This window comes from Lates calcarifer, linkage group LG21 (genome assembly GCF_001640805.2).
Source record: "Lates calcarifer isolate ASB-BC8 linkage group LG21, TLL_Latcal_v3, whole genome shotgun sequence".
NCBI classification, from domain to species: Eukaryota; Metazoa; Chordata; class Actinopteri; family Centropomidae; genus Lates; species Lates calcarifer.
Genome location: NC_066853.1, coordinates 25,619,972 through 25,643,949, shown reverse-complemented (window position 1 = coordinate 25,643,949; position 23,978 = coordinate 25,619,972). Strand labels below are relative to the sequence as shown.

General features: G+C 40.2%; 1 protein-coding gene across 6 annotated transcripts in view; it reads right to left on the bottom strand.

Annotated features, from left to right (window-relative positions):
- The window catches only part of fat3a (FAT atypical cadherin 3a), a 156,708-nt gene that overhangs the window by 59,209 nt on the left and 73,521 nt on the right, over positions 1-23,978 (bottom strand). For all 6 annotated transcript variants that reach the window (XM_018701644.2, XM_051065371.1, XM_051065369.1 and 3 more), the window contains exons 3-4: positions 12,858-13,184; positions 1,833-1,894 (exon numbers count right to left, since the gene is read on the bottom strand). In XM_018701644.2, the coding sequence (XP_018557160.1) occupies positions 1,833-1,894; positions 12,858-13,184 (389 nt within the window). The remainder of the gene's footprint in view (positions 1-1,832; positions 1,895-12,857; positions 13,185-23,978) is intronic.

Genomic DNA, 23,978 nt, shown 5'->3' with positions numbered 1-23,978 from the left:
GGTCTATTCTGTATTTCAACAGCCATTAGAAACTGTCCACATCTGATGGTGAGTTTGGGTCCTCAGATAAGTTGTCTTTACCAGGTGCTTGTCTTAAGTGATCATCAGTAGCCATTAAATCTATCAGCACAGATACCGTGCTTATCCTCCATCATGTATTAATGTGAAATGCCACATTAATAAAAACTCTGTTAGTTTACAGTGTACCTTTTTTTCGGCAGTTCCAGTGCGCTGTGCACTTTTTATTATACTAGCCTTCAGTCCTGTGAAAGGCAGCCATCCCTCATGGAAACAGATGCTGAACTGAGGCACAAACAAGTCCAGTACTCCAATCTCTGGTTTTGTAGAATTGTCAAAAACCAGTAGTAAGAGGTTTATATAAAGTACAAAGTATATACCTCTTGACATACTGTAGTATGAATATGTATATGTATGTAAAATATGTGTCAGCACACAGAACATGTGCAGGACAGGAACACAGTCTTCACACACTGAACTGTACAAGACACAAGGAAACCAGTGGTACAATTTATCTTGAATCAGGGTGGAGCAGAGTCGAGACAGGTTCCCATTATTATCTAATAGAGATCAATGCACACAGACCAGCATCCATAGAGGAAAGCCAAAAGCAGATGGGGTAGCACTGAGTGCTCTGTGTGTGTGTGTGTGTGTGTGTGCGTAGAGGACTAGAGAAAATGGAAGAGGTGATTTGTTCCTTGAACTGTGCTCCACTCATTACCAAAGCAAAGAACATCAGTACAGCATCCCTGTGAGTCCTCTGTTCAGTAGAATGACTGGGTATCCTTCAACATTTTTTTAGGAATTATGAAAATTTTGCCTGCTCTGACAGTCTAATACAAAAAGTCCTACTGGGGTGTTTCTGGTGATCCCAGTTGAATTTACAGCATCCATCCTGGTCTTAGGCTCTGGATGGGATTCTCATCATCCAACCCTTGTACCACCATATACAGCCAAACGTTATCATGTGACCGCAGTTTTATAGTTATAGTCACAGTCACAGTGCCTGAACTCTGTATCTAGATAAAAACATTGTGACACAGGTGAAAGCTCGGGACTCAAGCTCATCATTTTGTCAAAATGTAAAGTATCACTTGCAAATACAAAATTTCACATGCTGAATGTTCGTCTAAACACAACTAACTGTTTAAGATCATGACATTACATCACGTAAAAAACTGGTGGAACACTGAATGAAATTAGCACCTGCCTGCAAAGCTCTTCAATGTCCACTTTCAGTACACAACATAGTACAGGACATATCTTGGTCAGTACCAAAAATGTCATCTATTTAATATCCAGCTCTAAATATGAGACACCTGCTCTGACCATGCAGACTCCCAGTGTGAAATTCATTTAATTAAAACTGACTTATGTTCACACAGCAGACTAAAGCGATGTGGGCTAACTGTTGCATCATTGCTCATGTACAAAACTCTCAGAATCAAACAGAATAGAAAGTGAATGCCATGCTTTCCAAGTAAGGGACGTTATCAATGAAATTATTCATATCTTTATGAAAGTCTTGCTTCAAAGCAAGGATGTTAGTTTTCAGGTCCAGGTTCAGCAGTAGAGCTAAAAACCGCTCAGAGCTGTGTCCATGGTCTACCCTCTGCTGCCACCAGCACACTGAGGTATTCTGTGTTTGTCCTCTATCACCTATTGTGTGTCAAGCCCTTTGCTTTGCACACGCATGAACGCACACACACGCATGCACACACACATGCGCGCGCGCACACACACACACACACGCGCGCACACACACGCGCGCACACACACACACGCACACACACACACACACACTATGTCCTCACCTCTAAAACATGCTCGGTTTGTTGTTCGCGGTCCAGTTTCCTGGAGGTTGTTGTGATCAGACCTGAGACAGAAAACAGCAGAGAAAACAATTAGAAAAGAGGCTAAATACACGCACACACACACACATATATGCTGCAGTGCAGCTAAGCCAAATGAGCAAAGTGACATGGCAATTAGTTGTGGATGTCAGACATGATGGCTGACTTGTTCTAATTACATGAAACAAGAGAAAGGGAGAGAAACAAAGAGAAGGAGAAACAGATGCAGTTCTTACTTTATTAATACATAGTGATTATTTAGTATTTCAAATGTCGCACTACCATGTTCTGTTTTTATTGCCCTGACTGGCTGTTATTGTTATTATTACCTCATTGCTGCTTGAATCAAAAAGACAGAGAGAGCAGAGGTGGAGGGGGATTTACTGAGGCACATGTAATGATGAAGAGTGTCTTACCTCATCACTAATATCATGGTTAGACAGTCTAATTTTATGCCTGATAAAAAAAAACAATCCAGATTTTGGGAAATGTTTGTCGTTAAAGCCCCCATAAGTTGAAGAGATGGATCAGTTTGACCTCTGTATGTTCAGTACAGGGAGAGGTCTTAGATGTAGTAGGCTCTACCACTTTAAAATGTTTGGGTTTATTTTTATTTTCAAGGTAAACTCAAGGTTTTCAACAACATTTGAGAAACTATTAGTTGTAAAAGCTTGTGTCATCTTCATCAGGTATTTAATCAGTCTGGTCAGGGTTGGTTGATTGTCATCATTCACATCAGTTATCCAAACACGTCAGTCTGATGATGAACAGATGCAATTTTTATCAGAATTAGAGTATGAAGTCTTGAGTTTTTCTGTGACCTCTGTGACCTCTGACCTTTGACCACTAAAATCTAATCGCTTCATTCTTGAGTCCAAGTGAAGCAAAGTGAGACCAAGTTTAGAGAAATTCCCTCAAGGTGTTCCTGAGATATCACACAGATATTCATGCAAATGCACACAGACATACAGATGTACATATATACATACATACAGACAACCTGAAAACATAATGCTTGTGGCCATGGCTGTCGACCATATGGAAGCATAGAAAAAGGGACTGAGACATAAGACAAACCAAAGAAGGGAAATGAATGTATTTACAGCTAAGCCATAAAACATATCATTGGTCATCATTGGTTTTATATCACAGCTCCATTCATGCTAATAACTAACAACACACACTTTAATGAGGGAAACCACATCTAATTTGCTGTACAAATGACATGTGGCTAAATGTATCAGTGGCATGTTTCAGTTGTGTTATAGCTGTTATATTTCTGAACGAGAACCTGACAGCAGTTTCAGCATCTTATTTCCAGTGCTGAGCTCTGCAAGACGTGGGTTTTGGTTTTTGGGGGCATCAAACAGTAAATTAAATATGGAGATGTCTCTCTGAGAAGGCTGAAAGGAGAACAAGTGCTCTGTCAGCTGTGTGTGTGCATGAGTGTGTGTGTAAACTATGTTAGCTGTAGACGTCTTCTGACAGCTCCATAAGGACCGAATAGCATCAGAACAACAACAAGAAACAGTTACTTTTGACAAAAAAAAAAAAAAAAAAATGTTTGCAAGGTCCACTTTAGCTTTTTCTGGCTTTCAGCCACATTTCACAGTCTTCATCAACCAATGGCGACTGCTCAGTTGGCATGGAGGAGGTTCAGTTGATAATATGACTGGTCTGGCGCTCACAGATAGCTGATGCCATTTATCTCCAGCGTTCATTCATGGCTGTGGGGGATTAGGGAGGCCGATCACATGCGAGCCTGAGGGCCATCCTTGAGCCGAGGTGGTGGTAGCTAGTTCTTTTCTAGCGTAACCCTTAAGGTAATCCATAGCACTGTGACACAGAGATTACACTCTGCATGGCGCCAATCACACAGTCCTCTGATTGGCTGAAAGTGAGCTGCAGGCCATGTGGTTAAAAGAGCTTCAACAGACAGTTGGTGACTTTTCAGCAGAAATACAGACAAACACTGAGGAAATATTTTCATATAATATTAAGCTCTAAATTCAACTCAAAGTAAAACACACTTTCAGTCATTTGAGTATTTTGGTCGGTATCAAATTGTAACGTGAAAAGTTTATTGGAAGAATGAGTCTGACCCTCTGGAGGTAGCATCATTCCTCATTGATCAGCTGGATGTTATCACATACGTATTACGTACGTACATACGTAACGGATACGTTTGTATGTTGTCATAACGTCTTAGAATCCCACAGATGGAATTTCCTCTTTGTTAATTAAGCTTTTTTCACACTGAATGATTGAAAGTGGCTGATTTGGGAGATACATCTTGCATTTTCAACCCCATCAAGAATCATTAATCACCAGTGATCCTCACAGCCAACACATTTCTATATAAAACTATATGAGCTTGGTTCTGCAGAGGTTCTTTGTACCATGAAAAAGGAGTTTTACAATATAACACTACATACAGCCTTTTTTTCACAATTGTACTGCAGATGAAGGCTTGTTTTCTAAAAGAATTTAAAAATACATGAGAACACCTCATCTTTCCAATGTCTTAGTTTTTCTCCTCTGTGGACAGCAAAGTGTTTCTCTAACCTCTAGCATCTTCAGAAAAATAAAAACTTTCAATTTGAAGAACCTGACAGGAGGGATATAGAGGACACAGACAGATAAAAAAGAATGGAGAGAATGACAGAATAAAAGAGGACAAGAGGAGTGCGGAGATGTGGTGCTGACTGGAAAGGACCTAGAGGAAAGTGAAGCTCAATTCACTATATTAAAACACAGCATGATGTTAGCTTGGTTTGTCAATGACTTGTCATATGGCAATATGACAGCTGTACTGCAGATTTATCTATTATCAGCTGATGATGCATTCTGGTCTTAGAATGAACAGGAAGCACTAATGAATAATACATGCAGAGCAGCAGTCACACACAGACAGTGAAAGCATCAACCCTCAACAGTTTGAACACTCTTCCTATAGCATCAGACAAAAACTGCACACAAGATATTTCCAAGTATAAAGGCCACATGAGCAGTGTTTAGTTAAAGGTTTCTGGAGCATTCTAGACAACATTACTCATCTGTGTAGATCATGAATTGTTATACATGGAAGCCACTGTAGCAATTATGGACCACTGAGGTGATACCTCTGATTAGAATTCTGGATGATATTTTTTCATACTCATAGCCACACAACTAGTGGGGTTCTAGGATTAGTAGGTTCCCAGCATTTTTGGCATTGTATGTAATACCAGGAAACGTGGTTGGTGTTATCATACAAAAGACACTTTTCAACATTTAACATTTTAAAGTGGATTGATGGTGCTGGTTTGACCCCAGTCCTAAAAACCAGGGTCCAACCTGTTAATAATATTAATCAATACTGACAGGCTCTCTACTTACCACCTAGCTGTGGACTGTTCCAGACATAAAGACACACTTAACAATCAGAATGAAATGCTACTGATTAATGAGAACACACCTGCTGTTTTTTTTTTTTTGCTCTATTTTCCAGGCAGACTGACGTGTTAACAAGCCACAAGCAGCTGACTCTACTTCCTGTGAACGTTAGTGCCATGTTATTAGCTCTGACAAAGAACAGAATGTAACTGCACTCAATAACTACACTGCACAACACACACTAACACACTTTGTCTACTATTGTCTCTCTGCTCATATTGAACATATGAACATTACACACAGAATATTAACACCCTCTAACTTAATACACACACCAACACCTTGAGACACAAATGCACATTCAAGTAACACACAAACTGACATTACCCAAAAATACACTGTCACACCCACACACCAAGAAACACCGAAAGGCATGTTCTATAAATAATAAAATAAACGTTCATGAAACTTGAGACACAAGTTCCTTCCTCTCTCACACACACATACAGTACACCATCTGCTGTGAAATGCCACCCTGACAGAAACCTAATTAACAAAGACCAACAACATCACTTTTACACAAACACATTACATTGCATGTTGCATCATCACATGTTATGAAGTCTCAGCAGCTGTAGTGTGCTTTAGGAGGACGCCACCAATCACAAACCAGAGAGGCAAGCAAGCAGATTCTGAAGACCTATTAAACAGTGTCTCAACCAACATATCACATATCCATGTGGGCCCCATATAAGATAGTGAGAGGTTGACATTTGAATATTTATTCAGTTTAGAAACAAAAACTACACCTTGTTAAATCTGTAAATTATGAACAAGTTGGTTGCAAATGGGATCAAAGTGGGTGGTTTGAGTCAAGATCAGTTCAAGGCCATACGAGCATTCATCCTCAGGCCCCCACATGGTGACCATTTTTTTCTTACATCATAATCAAAATTCAGTGTCAACCTGTGTCAATCATTATACCACATACTGTTACTGCAACACCATTTGGGCCCATGTGTGGCCTGGAGATGACCGCCCAAAGGAGCTTCACTTAACTTCATCTTTCAGCGTGTAGTCAGTGTTGAACTGTCATGACTGCCACTTCATCCTCACACACATCTACATCTGATTCATCATTCTATTCAATCATCTCTGCAGACATTTCAGTTCCTGCCTTTTCTGTCTCACCTACCAACATGCCAATCATCTGATCCTTCTCCATACATACATGCCATGTAGCATTTAGAAATTTGCCAGATCTTCTATTCTTTTCAGTGGTGGTGACCTCTGCTAAAATTTGTGGACCCTTCATCTCTGTCAGTGCTTACAATCATCTTTATATAGGGATAACCCATATATTCCTGAGCCCTCGAGATCCTCGTTTATTTTTGGTTTCTGCATTATTAGTATATGTGTCTCAAACACATGTTTCTCCTTCAGAGACCCCAGGACTGAGAATGAATAAGTGGTATGACTGCAAATTCTGAAGCTTTGTGTACTGCACTAAAGGAGAAATTAAAGGCACAGATGACATGCTCAGTGCGTACGTGGTGCTGATGCTGGTGTTGGGGGATCTTGGATAGGGGCCCAGCAGCAAATGTTTCCCTTGGGGAACTCTAACATGTTAATCCAGCCATGTGTGTGTTGGACTGTACCCTGAGTGAAATTCACTAGTAGATCAGGGGCCAAGAAAACCGATTAATTGAATTAATAAAATAAATTGGAAATCTGCCCCCCTCCACACCCCTTCTAGCAGGTCACTGCGTGTTCGATGGGTGCTCCCAGTGGGGATGTGGGTGTATTAATGTATTACTTTGAAGCAGGGTGTTACTGAAGAAGTGCAGCCTTTTTATGAAGAAATCAAAGCTTATGTTGGTCATTTATTCAGGATAAGTAACCCTGCTTAACACTGGGAGAGCCTGTCCTCCCCACAAAAAGCTTTCCTCACAGTAATCCACACACACACACACACACACACACACACACACACACACACACACACACACACACACACACACACACCCTCTCTCTCTCTCTTTCTCTGTATTGGTCTCTCCTTTCCTCCTGGTGTGTACCAGCCTTATGAATGAAGCAGGAGCCCATTAGCAACACGATTATGCAACATTAGCTCAAACACCCTGGCAGCCAAGAGCTTAATTGCTGTTGTAAGATTGGGAATGAGAAACTGGATTAAGGACCCAGGGAAGAAATGGGGTAGGTTGGGGTAATAGATTTGACAAATGCACCAAAAACTGAGGACAAGATGCAGGAAGAAGGCTTGGGGATGCATGGCACCGAGCATTTCATCACTGTGAAAGGAACATAAGTCATAGTGAGTGTGTCCCTCCACTCCTACTTACTGTCATTACATACATACATTACTTCAAACATTCCGTGATTAACTCTCCACAGAGTTACTGTAATCTGCCATGGAAAAACCTTAATTGCAGGAAACAGAATGCAGACTGAACAGAATGAACACAACTTTTCATCCTTGAATCAAACACAGAAAACAAAATGAGTTTGACTGTGTATCGACTGGCAGCCAAAAGCTTAATTATTCAAGGAGAAAAAAAAAGACTGGGAATGATATAGAATGACAAACAGTACAAGAGACCCAGGATTCAGGGTCCTGTGATCTATGATCTGACACAAACTCAGATCTCTTGCATAAAAGTCAACCGGGCTGCATGCCCACCACTCTCACCTCAACACCTTTACTTTCCACCTGACAACACAGATACTACTTCCTGTGAGGGCACTGAATGTGATCCTGTCCATATTGGACAGGATTCCTACGGTAACTTGAATGCGTGTGATGTTGATCAATTTAACAGGTGAAAACACAACTACAAAAAAAAATCTCACAGACACATCTAATGTACAGAACAAATCAAGGAAGGTGGAATAAATTAATACATAATACATAAACATCTGTCACCACAGCAGTTTGCATGCTGCATGAAGGCCTTCAGTTTCAGTTGATTAATTACCTTAAAGCCATCTGAAGGCTGTAGGTACCTGTTCGATCTGCGCACTCTAATCTGACTGACGCATACTGTCAAAGTGTAATTACACATGCCAGATGCACTGTGGTTACTTTGATTTATTCCTACACAACAAGCACCAGGCTGCTGCAAAATAAACACAAAGAATTCTGTTTGGTTATACCTGATTAAAGAGTTTCCTGTTTAATGCGGTAAAATCATTAGAGGATTAGGAAGATTTAATTTGCTACTGTCTGGGGAGAGGGAGAGAGAGAGAGATGGTGGAGGCTGAGTATCATTTAAAATTTCAACTTTACATTTTCATGTACACTAATCAGCCACAACATTAAGTCAGATAATGATGGTGAGACGATGCGGTCAGAGCATCTCCAAAACAGCAGGTCTTGTGGGGTGTTCCAAGTATGCAGTGGTCAGGACATGCCAAAGGAGGCCTAAGGAAAGACTAAAAGTAATTAATGAGACTACTTCACACAGTGGAACACATTGGTCAGTGTGTGTGTTGACTGCCACACAGAATGAAGGCTTTAAGGCCTCCACAATACCTGTAATTTACTGACAGTGTAAACGTGCACGGAGAGAGGAAGCAGGCTGACAGCAGAGGATTATCAAGGTCGACACAAAGCGATGGTACAACTGACACAAATCACACATCTACACTGTGGGCTATGCAAGCTAATGATGTCTGGGATGTTTGGGATTCACCTCTTAGAAACATGTGAATGTCCCAGGAGGAGCTGATGAAAGTAACTTCCCTATCTCCTTTACTTTAGGAAGCACAAGACCATCTTTTGGGAAATCAGGAAATTCTGCCATCCCAGTATCTTGCTCCACCAAATTGTTAGTACCTGCACTCTCATTTCTATGTGGAGTCTTCAAACAGCTCAGAAATGAAGATAAAAGATAAATGAAAGCACTCATAATCCAATACACAAAAATAGAGCTGAAGCCTTAAAGACACTTCATGTCACAAGGCTGTCATCAGACCAAAATTGGCACTGCATCAAAAGAGCACAGCTCCCTCATTCACTTCAGTGACTCCACTGTGTTGGTGCAGCAGGGGTGTCATCTGGCAAAAAAGTAGAGCCTGACACAACTTTTGCTCCATGAGACTTAATCCAGATGTATACTAAATAAATAAAATTAGAATTTGGAATTCTAGTGGTGCAATTGATGAGTAGTGCAGAACAGTGCACGCAGCTTCTATATCTATAAAACCAGTTACTAGGAGAGATCAGACTATGCAGGTTACAATAAAATCTATGATCAACAGGTCAGTAATCAGATTTGTTACCTACCCCCACTCCAGTCTTTTTTGGGGGGCATAGAAAATGTATGTATGTATGTATATAGAGCTTGTGGCTGAGGAAATCTGGTTTCCCCAATTCCTTTCTATGGAAACCACTAAGTCAGTAAGTTCTTGTGTCTTGCTTGCCAACTGCTAAGTAAAATAAAGCACATTAATCCTGAAGCTAGCATCAACTTTGACCCTTTGGCAGAAAACAAAGGAGGAACACTAAACAGTATGTTAAAAGCCTTGTTATATTCAGAGTTACTCACCAAATGCACTGTGTGCATCCTTGAGGTTTAACAAATGAGATAAATGCATTTCCTTCCCATTTTTTCACCAGTAAAGTCATTTTTCCTTAATAAAATTCAAACCTAGGCTGTTCACACACACTCTCTCTGTGTTGGAGCCTTGCTGCCCCCTGTAGATCAGTGGAATAGTGTGAAGTAGAATGTGGGCTGTATGTTTCTGTCTGAACATGACCTGAGTCCCAGCACAGTAATATAAGCTGATTACCACGGTCACAGTTTCCTTGTTTACCCTGATTTCCTTGTATATGATCAACAAAAGGCATCTTTTCATAGAGACTGTAGGAAGATTGTTGTAACACAAACATATTATGCAGGTCTTCATACATACAGTAGGCCACAGCTGAAACGATGCGACTGAACCAAACCTGAACTCTGCCCACACCTTCTAGAGTGAAACCACTGGCAGGAGTGTGTATCAACCACAGGCTACCTCTAAGTGTGACACATGCCCCAGGCCTCATGCAGTGTGTGTAGACAGCACTGATTAAAATTAAGTGCAGCTGCACCCAACTCAATAATATGTGTGTTTATAAAATTTGTCTTGCAAAAGCTCTAAGAGTATCTCCATAATCACAGCCTGTCAGCTACCTCTGTCGTTACAAAAACCTAACATTCAAACGGAGCGTGCTGTGTTTCATACACTGAGGCTCAGTCAGGCAGACGGACAGAACAACAAAACCATGAAAATCAGAGAGGAAGAGTGCTACGGGCTTATGGATGATCTGCAGCCCCTCATCAATGTTTCAGAACAACAAAATCAAATATTCAACATCTGCCATCGAGACTGAGACAGACAGACATGTGACTAACAGCTAAGAGAAGAAAGAAGAAAGTTATGTAAACGTGTATGAGAGGATGACAGAAAGAGAGGGCATGAGGAGATGAAAGATGACGATACAAAAAAGAGAAGTGGAAGAATCTCTTTAATAAAGGCAGAAAGAGAGAGGGAGCTTGAGACAAATGGGCAGAATATTATCAAATTCAAAGCAAACGGGATCTTGACTGAAGAAAAGATAAATATAGCAGCAGCCAATTATATCTCCCCCTCTCTCCTCCATGAGCCTATGCAGAACAAACTGTGTGAGGCAGCATGCAGAGGGGAAGTGTGTGTTCATGTTCCCAGACGATGCTGCAGCTGCTGTTGTTATTTCTCCTCCCTCTCCTCACCCCCTCTGTTTCATTCAAAACACACACACACGCACATACACACTCTGCAGATTCTATTATTCTAACATTTCCCTCAACATAAGGGCAGCTACTACCTCTAATTGGATGTATGAACCCTAGTGTTATCATCACCCAACTGCCTGGCAATAATGATGAAACGTCACAAAGAAATTGAACTGTTGATGATGCAGGACTAGAAGAGATTAAATATTGTTTGTCACATAATCTAACAATATCAAAATAAGAGTCTCACTCTCTTCCTTATGTGTAAGAAATGTTTGTCTTCATGCTATTGTTGTTGAATAAATGAACCTTAACAAATGATTAAAGAAAGATACAGAGTGCAGAGCCTTCCATACAGGCCTGAGGTCTTACTGAGTTGTGTGATGAGCCTTCACAGCCACAATCTCATCTTAACACCTATGGGTGACTTTAGAGTGATGTGTCAAGGTGGAGATGCATATCATGAATATGATATGGGCATGACAACAGAATTGTATGTTGATAGAGTCATACAACATGTTGTGTGATGCCTGTTCCACAAAGCGAGATTAGTGGGTTATCCAGATATGTTTAGGATTAACTGGTATCACGAAGCCAGCTCACTTTTAACCAGAGCTGATCACCATGGCAACGTATGCTGCCACAGAACCTTTTCTGTTTTGGTAATGGAACATGCTTGAATTTGTGTTCTCACAGGATTTCAACTGTTGTCTGGTGTAACTGTAATCATAGCCTACCTGTCCCCTGATGTTGTCTCTGTATTTACTCAGGTTCAGTGTATGCTCTCTTCTGACTGCTAAGACTAAAAACTATGTGTATGCTAGTGAAGACATGGTGAGTGGAGACCAGTCTCTGTAGGTTTCAGTTCAGTCTTCAGGTCTGTCTGCTGCCCCCCAGGAAAAAATTAAAATGCCCATAAAAGGCGAAATCCGAAGGCCTCACATTCTTATGTCACTATGCCATCATATACACTGATCTGAATTCATGGTAATTAAAATTAAAACCAAGAAAAAAGGCCTGTCAGAATCTGTTGATTTCCACTACACTCTATTGTCTCTTCTCTGTTGCTCCACACTTGTGTAAGCAGGTATGATTTAAAATTTGAATTTGTACCTTTTCCACATTAAAATTAAAATTGTGTACTTTATTTACATTATTCCAAAATGCAAAGCATTGTGGTTGACTTTTGATTCAGTTTTAAGCTGCATTTCTAACATAGACTTTTTGATCCTTTATAAGTGAAGGGTTTCAGTCATCAGATGTCTGGACTTTCAGTTATCAAAGAAACAAGCTAGAGTAACCGTTAGCAGTAGCTCAGCTAGTGTCACCTGTGTCTGCTTTACTCAGTGGTTTTACTGGTTTTAATCACTTGGTCTGTTTGCTTTGGAGAGACAGAGACCTCTGCAGATAATTCAGCTCCTCTGAAAATCCTCTGGTGAAGACAACAACTCCCATGATCCCATGTTACTTCACAAGGTCATTAAACTCTGTCTATTATTATTGTTTTGATTCAGAGCAGAGGAATTACATTCTGCGCATTTAAGACTGAACATTGATTTTAAATTGAGTGCAGGAGAACTGTGCTGGATCAGAGGAAACCACCTGGTTTAAGTTCTAGCTTCTATCCCAGTCACCGAAGCTCCCTGTAACCAGGTACTCCTTCAAAACTTTCATCTGACACATTCGCTACTTATGACAGAGGCACAAACTTAAAGAGGGAATTATGGACTCATGGACTCAGTGTTTTTCAGTCTGTTCTCTGCTCAACATGAGACACAACAGCGCCTTTTCCACTCACACAGACACACACACACACACACACACCAGTACTCACCAGTGCGAGCGTTGATGGTGAAGAAGTTCTGTGGATTTCCGCTGATGATGCGGTAGCTGAGCCTGTCAACAGCAGCGGCAGGGGGTGTGGCATCAGGGTCCTGGGCCTGAATCTGGATTACAGAAACATCACGTGGAGAGTTCTCGGGCACTGAGGGCCGGTACATTGGCTCTGAGGTCAGCGGGGCGTTGTCGTTAACATCCTCCACCTGGACGAACACCTCGATAGTGGCAAATTGGGGAACCACACCGTGGTCGCTGGCATAAACTGTTAGCCAATACGAGTCCTTGGTCTCTCGGTCCAACATGTCGGTGGTGTAGATCACCCCTGGTGGATGAAGAGACAAAAAGAGCAAATGCTTTCAGTTTATTTATTCTGTTTACACTATATTTGTCTGTGTCTTTTCTCATTATACAGACATGGCTTGGAGTAAGTAAAGAACTGGCTGTAATAGTATTAAAAAAAAATGTACACAAAGAAATGTCAAGACTGTTTTTTACTGCAGCAGTTCAGACAGTTACTTCTATTTTCAGCCAGAGCAAAGAAAGATTTCTCTGTGTCATTTCCTTCTAATGTCAGAAGTCCTCAACACAACAAGAGGTGAAATAGTGAGAGATCACAGAGAGAGAAATAGCTTGAGGATGTTTCATCATAAACACACTGCCACGGCAGTGCACCAACACATCATATAGCCTGTAGTATAACCACAGTTTTCACTATTAACACAATGTACTTTAACATGCTCAAGAGCTGCCGCTTTAACCTGAAGGTGAGTCCTTACAGGACATTTTCTCAAAACATTCTATGTATGTATGTATGTCTCTGGTAGAAAGTTGTTCCTAAGAAAGGTCTGGATTATCCAGAGTAGCCACATATCTGACACTTCACTTCTGTCCAATACATCACAAAACCTGGAAATATAAAACCAAAACATCAGCAAGGATAAAAGGATAAAGAGATTTTTTATTTATGTATTTGTTCTTGGATATTTGGATGGTTATTTTTTGGTGCTTCTTGGTTGTTGAAAGTGTTGGGGCTATGGTGGCTACAGATAATAGTAATAATGAAATTAAAATGTCATAAATTACTTTTATCATTTTCTCTTTTCACTACCACGCCTCTAGCAAAGCCATCTCCACTGTAAACCCTCTGCTCACTGTGACTCCTGCTGTGTTGAAACAACGCAAACAAGAAACTGCATAGAATAATCTCAGAATCAGGAAACACAGTGTGTTGTCTTTGACAATTACTACCCATGCCACCCAAGCTTGGTCCAACAGTTGGACTTCTGTCTGGACGGGACAGTGAGTGTTGAGGATAACATCCTCAGAAGCATGTTGACAGTATACCTAGTAACTGCTTCAGTATATTCAGTCCACTTAATCTATCTGTTGTGAAGGCTTCGCTGTCTTTTTAACTAAAGCTTCACTTGGTTGTGAGTGGATACCTGCTGTCACACATCTGCTCACCTTGTCTCCCTGTGACGGAGCGGCACACACATGTACTGGCACACACACACACACATACACGCACACACATAAACTTCCGATCCATCCCGTTTCCCCCAGTTAACAAACTTTCCTATCATTCAGTCATGTTCCCATTCCTGTTGAAGTAGAGCGACCAGGGCTGCACACCTGTAGTTCTATGTCTCTTTAAACATACATTTAAACATGTTACTCACCGGTGGCATATCAGTCGCTCCGGTTGCGGAGCTTGAGGGGGAAACGGGGGAATAGCATTTGCCGCTCTTATATGCCATGTTCTCGCGGGGTTTCGGGGTCATGTGACCAATTTGAAATATATATTTTATCTGTAATTTTCCGGTCAATGCATTGTGGATGCAAAGAACTGTACTTATAAAAATACAGTTAATTTTTGTTTAATTTATATCTGTGTTGTGGAGCCTTTAGAGGCGGGGGGGGGTGTTATAAGGTGCTGCTGTGGCCCAGGGGAGCCAGTCCTGGTTTTGTTGCAGAGGAGGTAACGACTTCTGGCACATGTTTACTGAGTTACTAAAGAACTCTATTGAGCTTGAATTTTTCTTGATGTTTTTTTTTTTTGCATTGTTTGTTTGTTTGGTTTCCACTAATTTTCACACTGTAAAAAGTTATCACTGTTTGCACTTTGGGAGGCCGGCAAATAAAGAAATCAGAGCACCAGTTTATCTTCTGACTACGCCTGTGACGCCTCTTCCCTCCACCATTTTTGGATTTTTGGGAGGTTTAAGAAAGAACCCTGTGACACTCCCATATCATCTCTCTACTTGTCTTCAGAATGAGTGATGGTGACTATCAGTTGCTTTACCTCTTGTTGCTGCAGCCAGAAGACTCTAATCGATTTATTTTAGTTACAGCTCTTAACCTTAAGTATTAGAACAAAATGTTTGTCAAATCCTTCCACACCTAGCACAGGCAGTAGGATGCATTTAATATAGCAGAAAAGCTGATGAGTTTTCTATCACAGATAAGTCACAGAAGTTTAGCTTAATGTGGCATAAAAACCTGAAGTCACATATAAACTGTTGCTAATTGCCTCAGTAGGACACAGGATTTCATCCTTAAATATTTTTACTTCCCATGCCAGCAGTTACTCTGCAGGAGGCCTCATTCTGGAGTCCTCTCATCTCTTCTGAGACTCTGAAGTTACAATAAATTGCTTTAACACATGCGCACACTCCAACTACGTCTGCTATCACTCAACACCATGCTCATGTCTCCAGCAATGAGCTACCTCATCAGAGCTCCAAACAGCCCACCCCACATTCTAATACAGCAATTTATTCCTTTAATCTAAACACAGACACGCAGACTGGATGAGTAAACACCCAGCCCGACCGCAGGCTCTCAGACGAGGGCGAGGGGTGGGGGGCCCTATCAAGGCTGAAGGCAATCTGTTAAACATATGATCTAATCCCATGATGCCTCACCAGTGGAAAGTCTAGTCAAAACTCCTGTGACCTCTGACCTCAATGTGTGTGTGTGTGTGTGTGTGTGTGTGTGTGTGTGTGTGTGTTTGTCTGCTCTCCAGTGGGTTGTGTGAGTTGCTGAGACTCTGTCTCCATCAGGCTCTGCATGTGTCTGATCTAATTGCGCATACACACACACACACACACACACACACACAGACTGAGGTATCTTTAGCATGGTAGTGTAAAGCTCTTAGCCACTACATTTGCTTTCATGCTTTAGTGGAGAAGCTCATGAGATATTTAAAGTGAGTGTTGCTGCTGCAGCTTCCAGGACACACAGAGAATTACAGAAACTTTTTCCGTCTCCTGTCCTGAATAAACCCTGTCTGTATGTAGTGTGTATATGTGTGTTAAGAGAGGTGAAGTGGCAACCTGCGCTATTTGCTTTTCCAAGTAGAAATGCTACTGAGGAATCTACACTGGGTTCAGCAGCAGTAGAGACTAACATCAAACACTTAGAGAGCACTTGAAGAGTAATTTAGCGCTAAGTTAGTAAATTTGATACACACTCACTTTATCATACTTTGAGCTGATTCTGGCCAGTCCACACTGTTCACTACACGGGCAGTTCTCTGGCCATTTTCAGAAAAATGTACTAATATGTCTATGTCCTTTAGACCAAAGAACCAAAACCCAAACAAACAAACAGAGAGAAACACCCATCACTGAAAAAGTTACCTATATGTAGATGATCATGGTGATTTATAGGTAAAATCTAAGCTGTCATGTAAATGTGGTGAGAGAATTTTGTACCAAGACAACTATAACTTTCAAAGGTCTACACTTCATTTCACTAACTTTAGCTGAACTTAAGAAAGTATTTTACACAGACGGAGGACTCTAGATTTTGTCCTCCATCACTTCCACTGGACATTGAGGATTTTACACATAATTTACACATACATATAATGAAAATAGAAATTCAGTCTGGACTTTGGAAACCATATGCTGTGATGAAAATCCTAGTTTTTAATGTTTACTTATTTTGCTATTCCCCACAGACCTCTACATACAGAGTATATTGCAGTGTAATATACACATTGTGTAACATGTACATCAGTTTCTTTCATTGTCATACAAATGTCTAACAATGTATTTACTGGATGCAGACTCTCAATATATACACACATTAAACCAACTCCTCATCTATTATACACATTAACATGTGTTACAACTCTGCATATACAGTTTATATAAACAGTCCAACCAAGTATATAGACAATTTGTTGTCCAGCTCTTCCCTGTGTATTATAGCTACAAGTAGAGCTGCAACAGGTCATTGATTAACTGATTAGGTGACTATTTTGACAACCATTTAAGTCATTTTTAAGTTAAGAAAACATCACATTGGTTCATTTTTGCTGCATTGGTTCATCTATTGGTTCTTCAGTCTCAGGAAACTGTTTTTTTTTTGACATGAAAGATATCTTATTTTACTTTTGCTCTGTGTACAGGTCCTTTGAGAGCGTGCACATATGTGTTGACATACTTGGCCAATAAAGCTGTTTCACATTCTATAAAAGGTTAACTCTTGTTATGAACATATGGACCTATGAGAGTTGTATTAAGACAGACTTGGAAAAACATTTGAAACTATGCTGTAGAGATTTGATCATTCATGTATTACAAATACAGGCTTATAAATACACAGTTTCCACTCATTACTCACAAAATGAGCTGCTTATGATTGTTATGACTGAAAAGCAGAAGGAACTGAGAATTTTGATACTAAAAGTGTCATTTAAAGTGAAAAACCTACCACAACTTGCCCTTGATCATACTTAAAAATACTTATAAAAATGCTAATAAAAATGCTATGTCTGTGAGTTTTTTTTAACATACTCATGTCTTGAATGGTAGGTTTGATGTTGCATCTAACTTGCAAATGCAGATCCTGACGACGTATGATGCAGGAGGAAATTTAAATCACAGGGGAGCTGGAGCCAGTCCCAGCTGACATTGGGCGAGTGGCAGGGTACACCCCAGACAGGTCGATCAACAGTACATACACTAAAGCTCTCTCTCTATCTATCTATCTTTGTGGGGACCCATCATGGTGCATTCCCCAGCCCCTCAGCCCTAAACCTAATTCTAACCTGAAACATGAAACCAAGTCTTAACCCTCAAACAGCCATTTAAACACACACACACAGAGTGCATCATTGTTTCTGTCCTGTGGGACAACTGAATGTTCAAGGTTAGCTGTAATTAATTCAGAGTTGCCCTGTGCTGTGTTCTCTCAGCCTCACTGTTCATTCATCTCTGCCTCCTTCTGGCCCCTTGGCTGCACTACAATTAATAGCTATGCACCATGCTACAACATTGCTTTTAATAGCCTAAGCTCCTGCTTACAAGCCTGCTTTCCAATTAAGAGTGTGGAATTAACTACAAATGTCACAGGAGTGCTAGACATAAAATACATTGGAGAGCAGGGAGTGACAGAGTCTCCATCGCTGTCCAGCTTCCTTAGAGCACAGAGCAGAAACAAACTCTGCTGCAGGAAAAAAAAACTGAGAGCTGAATGATAGAGACTGGGAGTATGGCATACTGGGAATATGTTATAGTTCATATCTAAAGTCCAGCACACAGACTGTCTGACCAGGCTGTCTGTAATGAAGATCTGCTTTCATGTTAATGTTTAACATTGTGTTTTTTTCTGTTGAGAACACACCACACCAAACAAGCACAATGGATTTGAGATTAAAAAAAAAATCTAAGATTTTAAAAAAAGGAGAAAATACTGTCTGATATTTGTCTTTTGACATAAACACAACATTTTCTGACAAGTGTCCCAGATGACGACAGTTGAATGACTTCACCGTTTCTAAGCTGGAAACATGTTCATTAACCCAGGAATAAAAGTACTTCAGTTTAACAGTCTGAACAGTGTTTCTTCACTAATCCAACCTGAACAAAATGTATACTATCACAGTTGAAAATCCCCCAGCACGTCTTTCTCCACCTGAGCGTACACACGTCCAAACGAAAAGCGAGCGGCACCATGGCAAGCAGCTAGAAAAAAGTCAGTAAAGATATTGTCTCTCCTCTGGTGAATAAGTCAGCGGCTGGAAACATTTAGAATTTTGGAGAAAGGACGTGTCAACTGACAAGTGGCATGCTGTGTGTACGCCATTCCACTTCCACACAAAATACTCAGCTTTAATGCTACAAATATGAATTTAATGTTCATTCAGTTTTCTTTTATAGAATGTGAAAAAATTTAAGTTCAGTATATCAGAACGTGGCTCTTTATAATGAATAGGATATATTTGTTTTTCAGGAGTTGAATTGAAATGGTATCGTAGCAGACTTTGTGACACTGGCAAACACTGAATCACTGTCCATTGAATCAATGAAAATTTCATGTCATGAAGAAGCTTGTCATTTACACCCCTAACTTTGAGTCAGACCTCCAGATGACAATTAAAATGACTTAGTGTGTGATGTGTTCAAGCTTGTATCACGACAATTGAATGAATTTTTGAGAAACTTATCCAAACCCTGTAAACCCCAAATATAGGGGGAAAAAGGCAATTTTGGAGTTGTTGGAGGAGGAGGCCAGAAATTAAAGGGTTTTTCATCTTTTTATATTTTAGTAAGTTTTTAGGAAATGTAATATTGTAATTGTAATAGTGGGAGCTGAAATTCTGTATCTGTACCTACAAACATATATACAAAACAATAACATGGCTGATTACTTATGTAGTTCCATAACATACCATGAATAATAATCAGACAACATTATTGTCTTATTTTCATTATTAGTCATAAAAATGAATCTGTGGTCTGAGTTTTCTGTTTGTTTTTCTTTTCCAGCTCTGACAAGTTGTTTAAAAAGTGTAATGATGTCAAAGGACAAATAACAATAATAATAATAAGAAGAATAAAAATAGAAATGATTATGGTGTGATTTTTGCTGTCTGTATCAAACAAACATGTTTCCTTACATCTGGAGAATGTACATGACATCTCTGTAACACTACAATGCTTCATTTATAATATGCTGTGACACATTTTATCATCAAAAAATTGATGCTCCTGTGATTTGCATGTTGCACTTGGCCATCTTGTCATTTCAGTTATATTCTAATTAATTGTTCAGCTCTACTCCCACTGCATCCAGACTCCATGTTCCATTCTTCTGAAAGCTTGTTGCTAAACATATTCAGCAATAGAATATATCTGTGATCTGTGAAAATCAGACAACAATGTACTGTATCAGTCAGGTTCTAATGAAGATCATCACCAACTGAATGCTCACATTTCATCCAAACACCTGCTCTGTTATGAAATCCAGGGCTCCTTCATATTCCTCATCCACTCACCATAAGCACTATCAGAGACACATCAAACAGGCAGTGCTGTGTTTTATTGGCCTGTTTCCAGTCTCTATCCCATTATAGCTACATGCTGCTGCCAGCAGATGCCAGCAGCCTCAGTTTCATCAAGCAGTGATGAGCTGGAACTCATCACTGCTCTCTAACAGGTACATCTGCATCTAAAATCTCAATGAACATACAGCAGCAGAGAATAATGGAAAGCAAAATTCAATCTCATCACCATTTCTGCAGTCTGACTCGTCAGGCAATAATAATTTTGTTAGTCATTCAAATAACAACTCATAAAATATCTAACTAGATATACATCCAAACTGAGTTAACTGCTCATGTTTCTGATGAATTAAAGACTCTAGGGCAAAGAATTTTCTGCAGCAACTGCTGATACATGACCAAGCAACTGTGCTCTTACTGTCTATAAATTTTATTCATATTGTCATATTGTGCATACTGCTAATCCAGAGGTACATAGTTCTGGCTGGTTCTATCCATCTGGCTCCTGGCAGATGGCAAAGGTTTGACTGTGATTTACCTGTAAACATTTCTGAAAATCACATTCAAACACATTTATTTTGCAACAGAATCCCTGAGATACTAGTAGATACTAGTAGTAGTTTTGGTGAACATAACAAAATGTTAGATACTGATAAAGACCAGAAACTGTCACTGCTGTCTTCTTAAACAGCAGGTCTGTACATTGAGACCAATAAGTGACCTGACTCTGATAAAATACTGAACTAAAGGAGCTGATGTGGCTGCAGTGAGGTGTGAGGCTCTTGAGACCGGCGGCCCTGAGGGCCGCTGGGTATTCGGGGAAGTGCATTTCAACAAGCCAGACGAAGTGAGTCTCAGGCTTAATTGGGAATTAGGAAAAGATTAATTAAGGCAGTGATCAGCATTTGCATTAATCCAACAGAGTGGAGGTTCTTTGTAATTCACTAGGCAGGCACTCACTTTCTTTTATTGCTGCCTACTCCAAAGTCTGCCTGCCTTCTGAAGCTGGAAAAAAATGCATCCAATTTGCAGTATTACTTCATGTAAACACAGACTAGTGTGTGTGTATGTGTGTGTGTGTGTGTGTGTGTGTGTGTGTGTGTGTGTGTGTGTGTGTGTGTTTCTGTGTGCATTAAGAAAGCATACACAATTAGAATCATCTCAGTAATCAGCCTAGAATGAAGTTGAAATGAATTAGTCCATGCAGTGCACACCAGCCAACCGCATCTACTGTAAGTGTCTCAAGAGCTTCAGCAGTGCATGTTTTAATGTACATGTGTTATAAAAACCAGTGCCGTGCAGTGTGTTTTTTATGTCTAACACTCCTGCAATCCTGCACTTTGATGGATCTAGTCTAAAGTCCGTCATCCAATTCAGTATAGCTACAGCAAAAAGCAGCTCTCTTACACTTCTCTTATTGTGTCTGGTCTGAGTTTGATTTTCACAGCTGAACTCATTTAAACAGTGCTGCTCATCAGCAGCCATCACTCAGAGTTTCTCAGACTTGAATCATATCATTGTTGAAATGAATGAAGATATTTACAGTACTGTGCAAAAGTTGGAGGCAGTTTTAGGTACTAGTGGTAAAGTGAGGATGCTAACTAAACCTAAATTTGATCAGTATTTGCTATGCTATGCTCACTGCCCTGCTGCAGAATTAATCTGGGACTGATCAGACACCATCCTGATGGTACTGATGTAGGATAAGAGTAAAGACATCTAAGGTGCCTAAAACGTTTGCATAGCACTGTACATACATTTACAATGAGAGATCATCTACATAAGGCATCACTTACGCATCAATTACACAACAGTCAACAGCCTACAACACTGCTGCATACTTTGAAAATAGGCACAGATGTAAAGAATATGCGGTTTGGCCACAATAAGAAACCAGTTTGATCTTTGGGGAAAATGGACATAAAAGTGATTTTGAGATGGTGATGTACCTACAGGCTTTGCAGCTAACACTGATCACTTATCTATTTATCACATCTATTAAATTCCCACACAGCTTACTATTCATTAGACTGATTCAGAGAATATAACAAAACTGAGCACACCCATGGTCCATGTCACTAAAGTGTTTCACACAGTTTTATTTGTTTTAGCCAGAGCCCAAGAACAAGGAAGACAAAATTCATTTCAAAACCAGAAATGTTTCACTAATTAAACTATGATGAACGATCCATATCAAAGAACCAACTGAAACTAAAGTGAGAACACCCATCATTAATGAGATTCTGTTCTTTTAATGTTTAACTTGTACTCACTGGGCTATTTAGTGCAGCTGTGGTGCCACAGGTTATTTTATAACTCTGTTGATGCAGTAGGCCTTAATTGGAGGTGTACACAGGTGTATTCATTGTTGTTGCTGACTGAGGTTTTACTGTGGAGGATGTATTTCAGTGGTCTGTCAAACCTGTTTTTAATTATACATGAGATCAAATACCCACCACTTCAACTTAATAACAATTATTGCAAGATGATACACTTTGGAATCATTTTAGTGATACTGGACAGGAGTGTACATAGATTGTAAAACTAGCAAGAGTGCAATTTTTTTTTAGCTAACTTTGATGAAATTTTATTCTTTGCCTGAATTCCGTCAGTCAGGGCTCTCATCACCAGTACATCTGGTGCCCGACAACATCCATCATAAAACCATTTATTTATTCTCATTCAAGTCTTACAGTTAGCGGTTATTTCAGATATCACTGGCCCTGGGCATCTCCATTGGTCCAGCTGATTCTCAGATCCTTGGTTTCACCTTTTAATAACCTGAGAGATTCAGCTGAGCTGTAACATGACTGGCCTTCACCAGAGGTCTTTTCTTTCCTCACTATACTCTGCTGACGAGGTTGGACTAAACCTTTTTTCCTGAAAATTTCAGCTTCAACACATTATTTCCCTGTCAGCAAAAATGCAGTCTGCAGTGGAGACAGAAAATAAAAAGAGTGAGTGAAAGAGTCGAGTGAAAGTGGCATATGGAAGAGTGCAGCATCATTTCTGTGGGGCTTCGTTTGAAGTCAGATCATTCAACTCCAGAGATTACTGCAACAGCCCACAGACAGAAAACTACGAGGCTGAGATCACATCACATCACCAAGCTGAGCAAAAAAGTCAGAGACAGGGCTGGACCCACCGCAAACACACCTGCATATGCACACATCTGGAAATGACAATGGAAGAAGGATGTACACGTTGAAAATCTTATGAACACAGAGACAAAGTCAGCTTCAGACAGAAGGTGTGGCCATGAAACCACAGAGCTGCTTTCAGCTTGATGTGGCACAGATCATGAATGACCAAAGGTGACTGTTAAGTACATGGAATTTTTCATGTATAACAAGACATTTAAAATCGTAAATGTGAACCTCATGGTGGCGTCAAGAAATCACCAAAGCTCATTCTCTCGGAACATGACTGTTTGAACTAAACACCTGACCAACACTGCCATCCAAACATAGACACAGTGTCTGTTGCTTTGCATGAGGAAACAAACTAAGTTTGGATTTACTGCTCTGCTGATCTTTTGTGAAAAGTGACTGTCAGTGTGATCTGCTGTACTAGCAATCCCCAACCACTATGGTGACAGTGACAGTCTAAGACACCTGTCAGTCAAAAACAGGCTATTTCCCTGTGTGCCTTATTATCACCAAGATAGCTTAAAATTTTTCAATCTCTGCAGGCAATGCTGACATCACACTACACAATGGTTTTGTCTTTTCAGATGATCCGTGTGTCAGATTAGTCATAAACTGCCAGGATTTGGCCAAAAGACATGGAAGACTACACGTTAGACCCTGACCAATCACA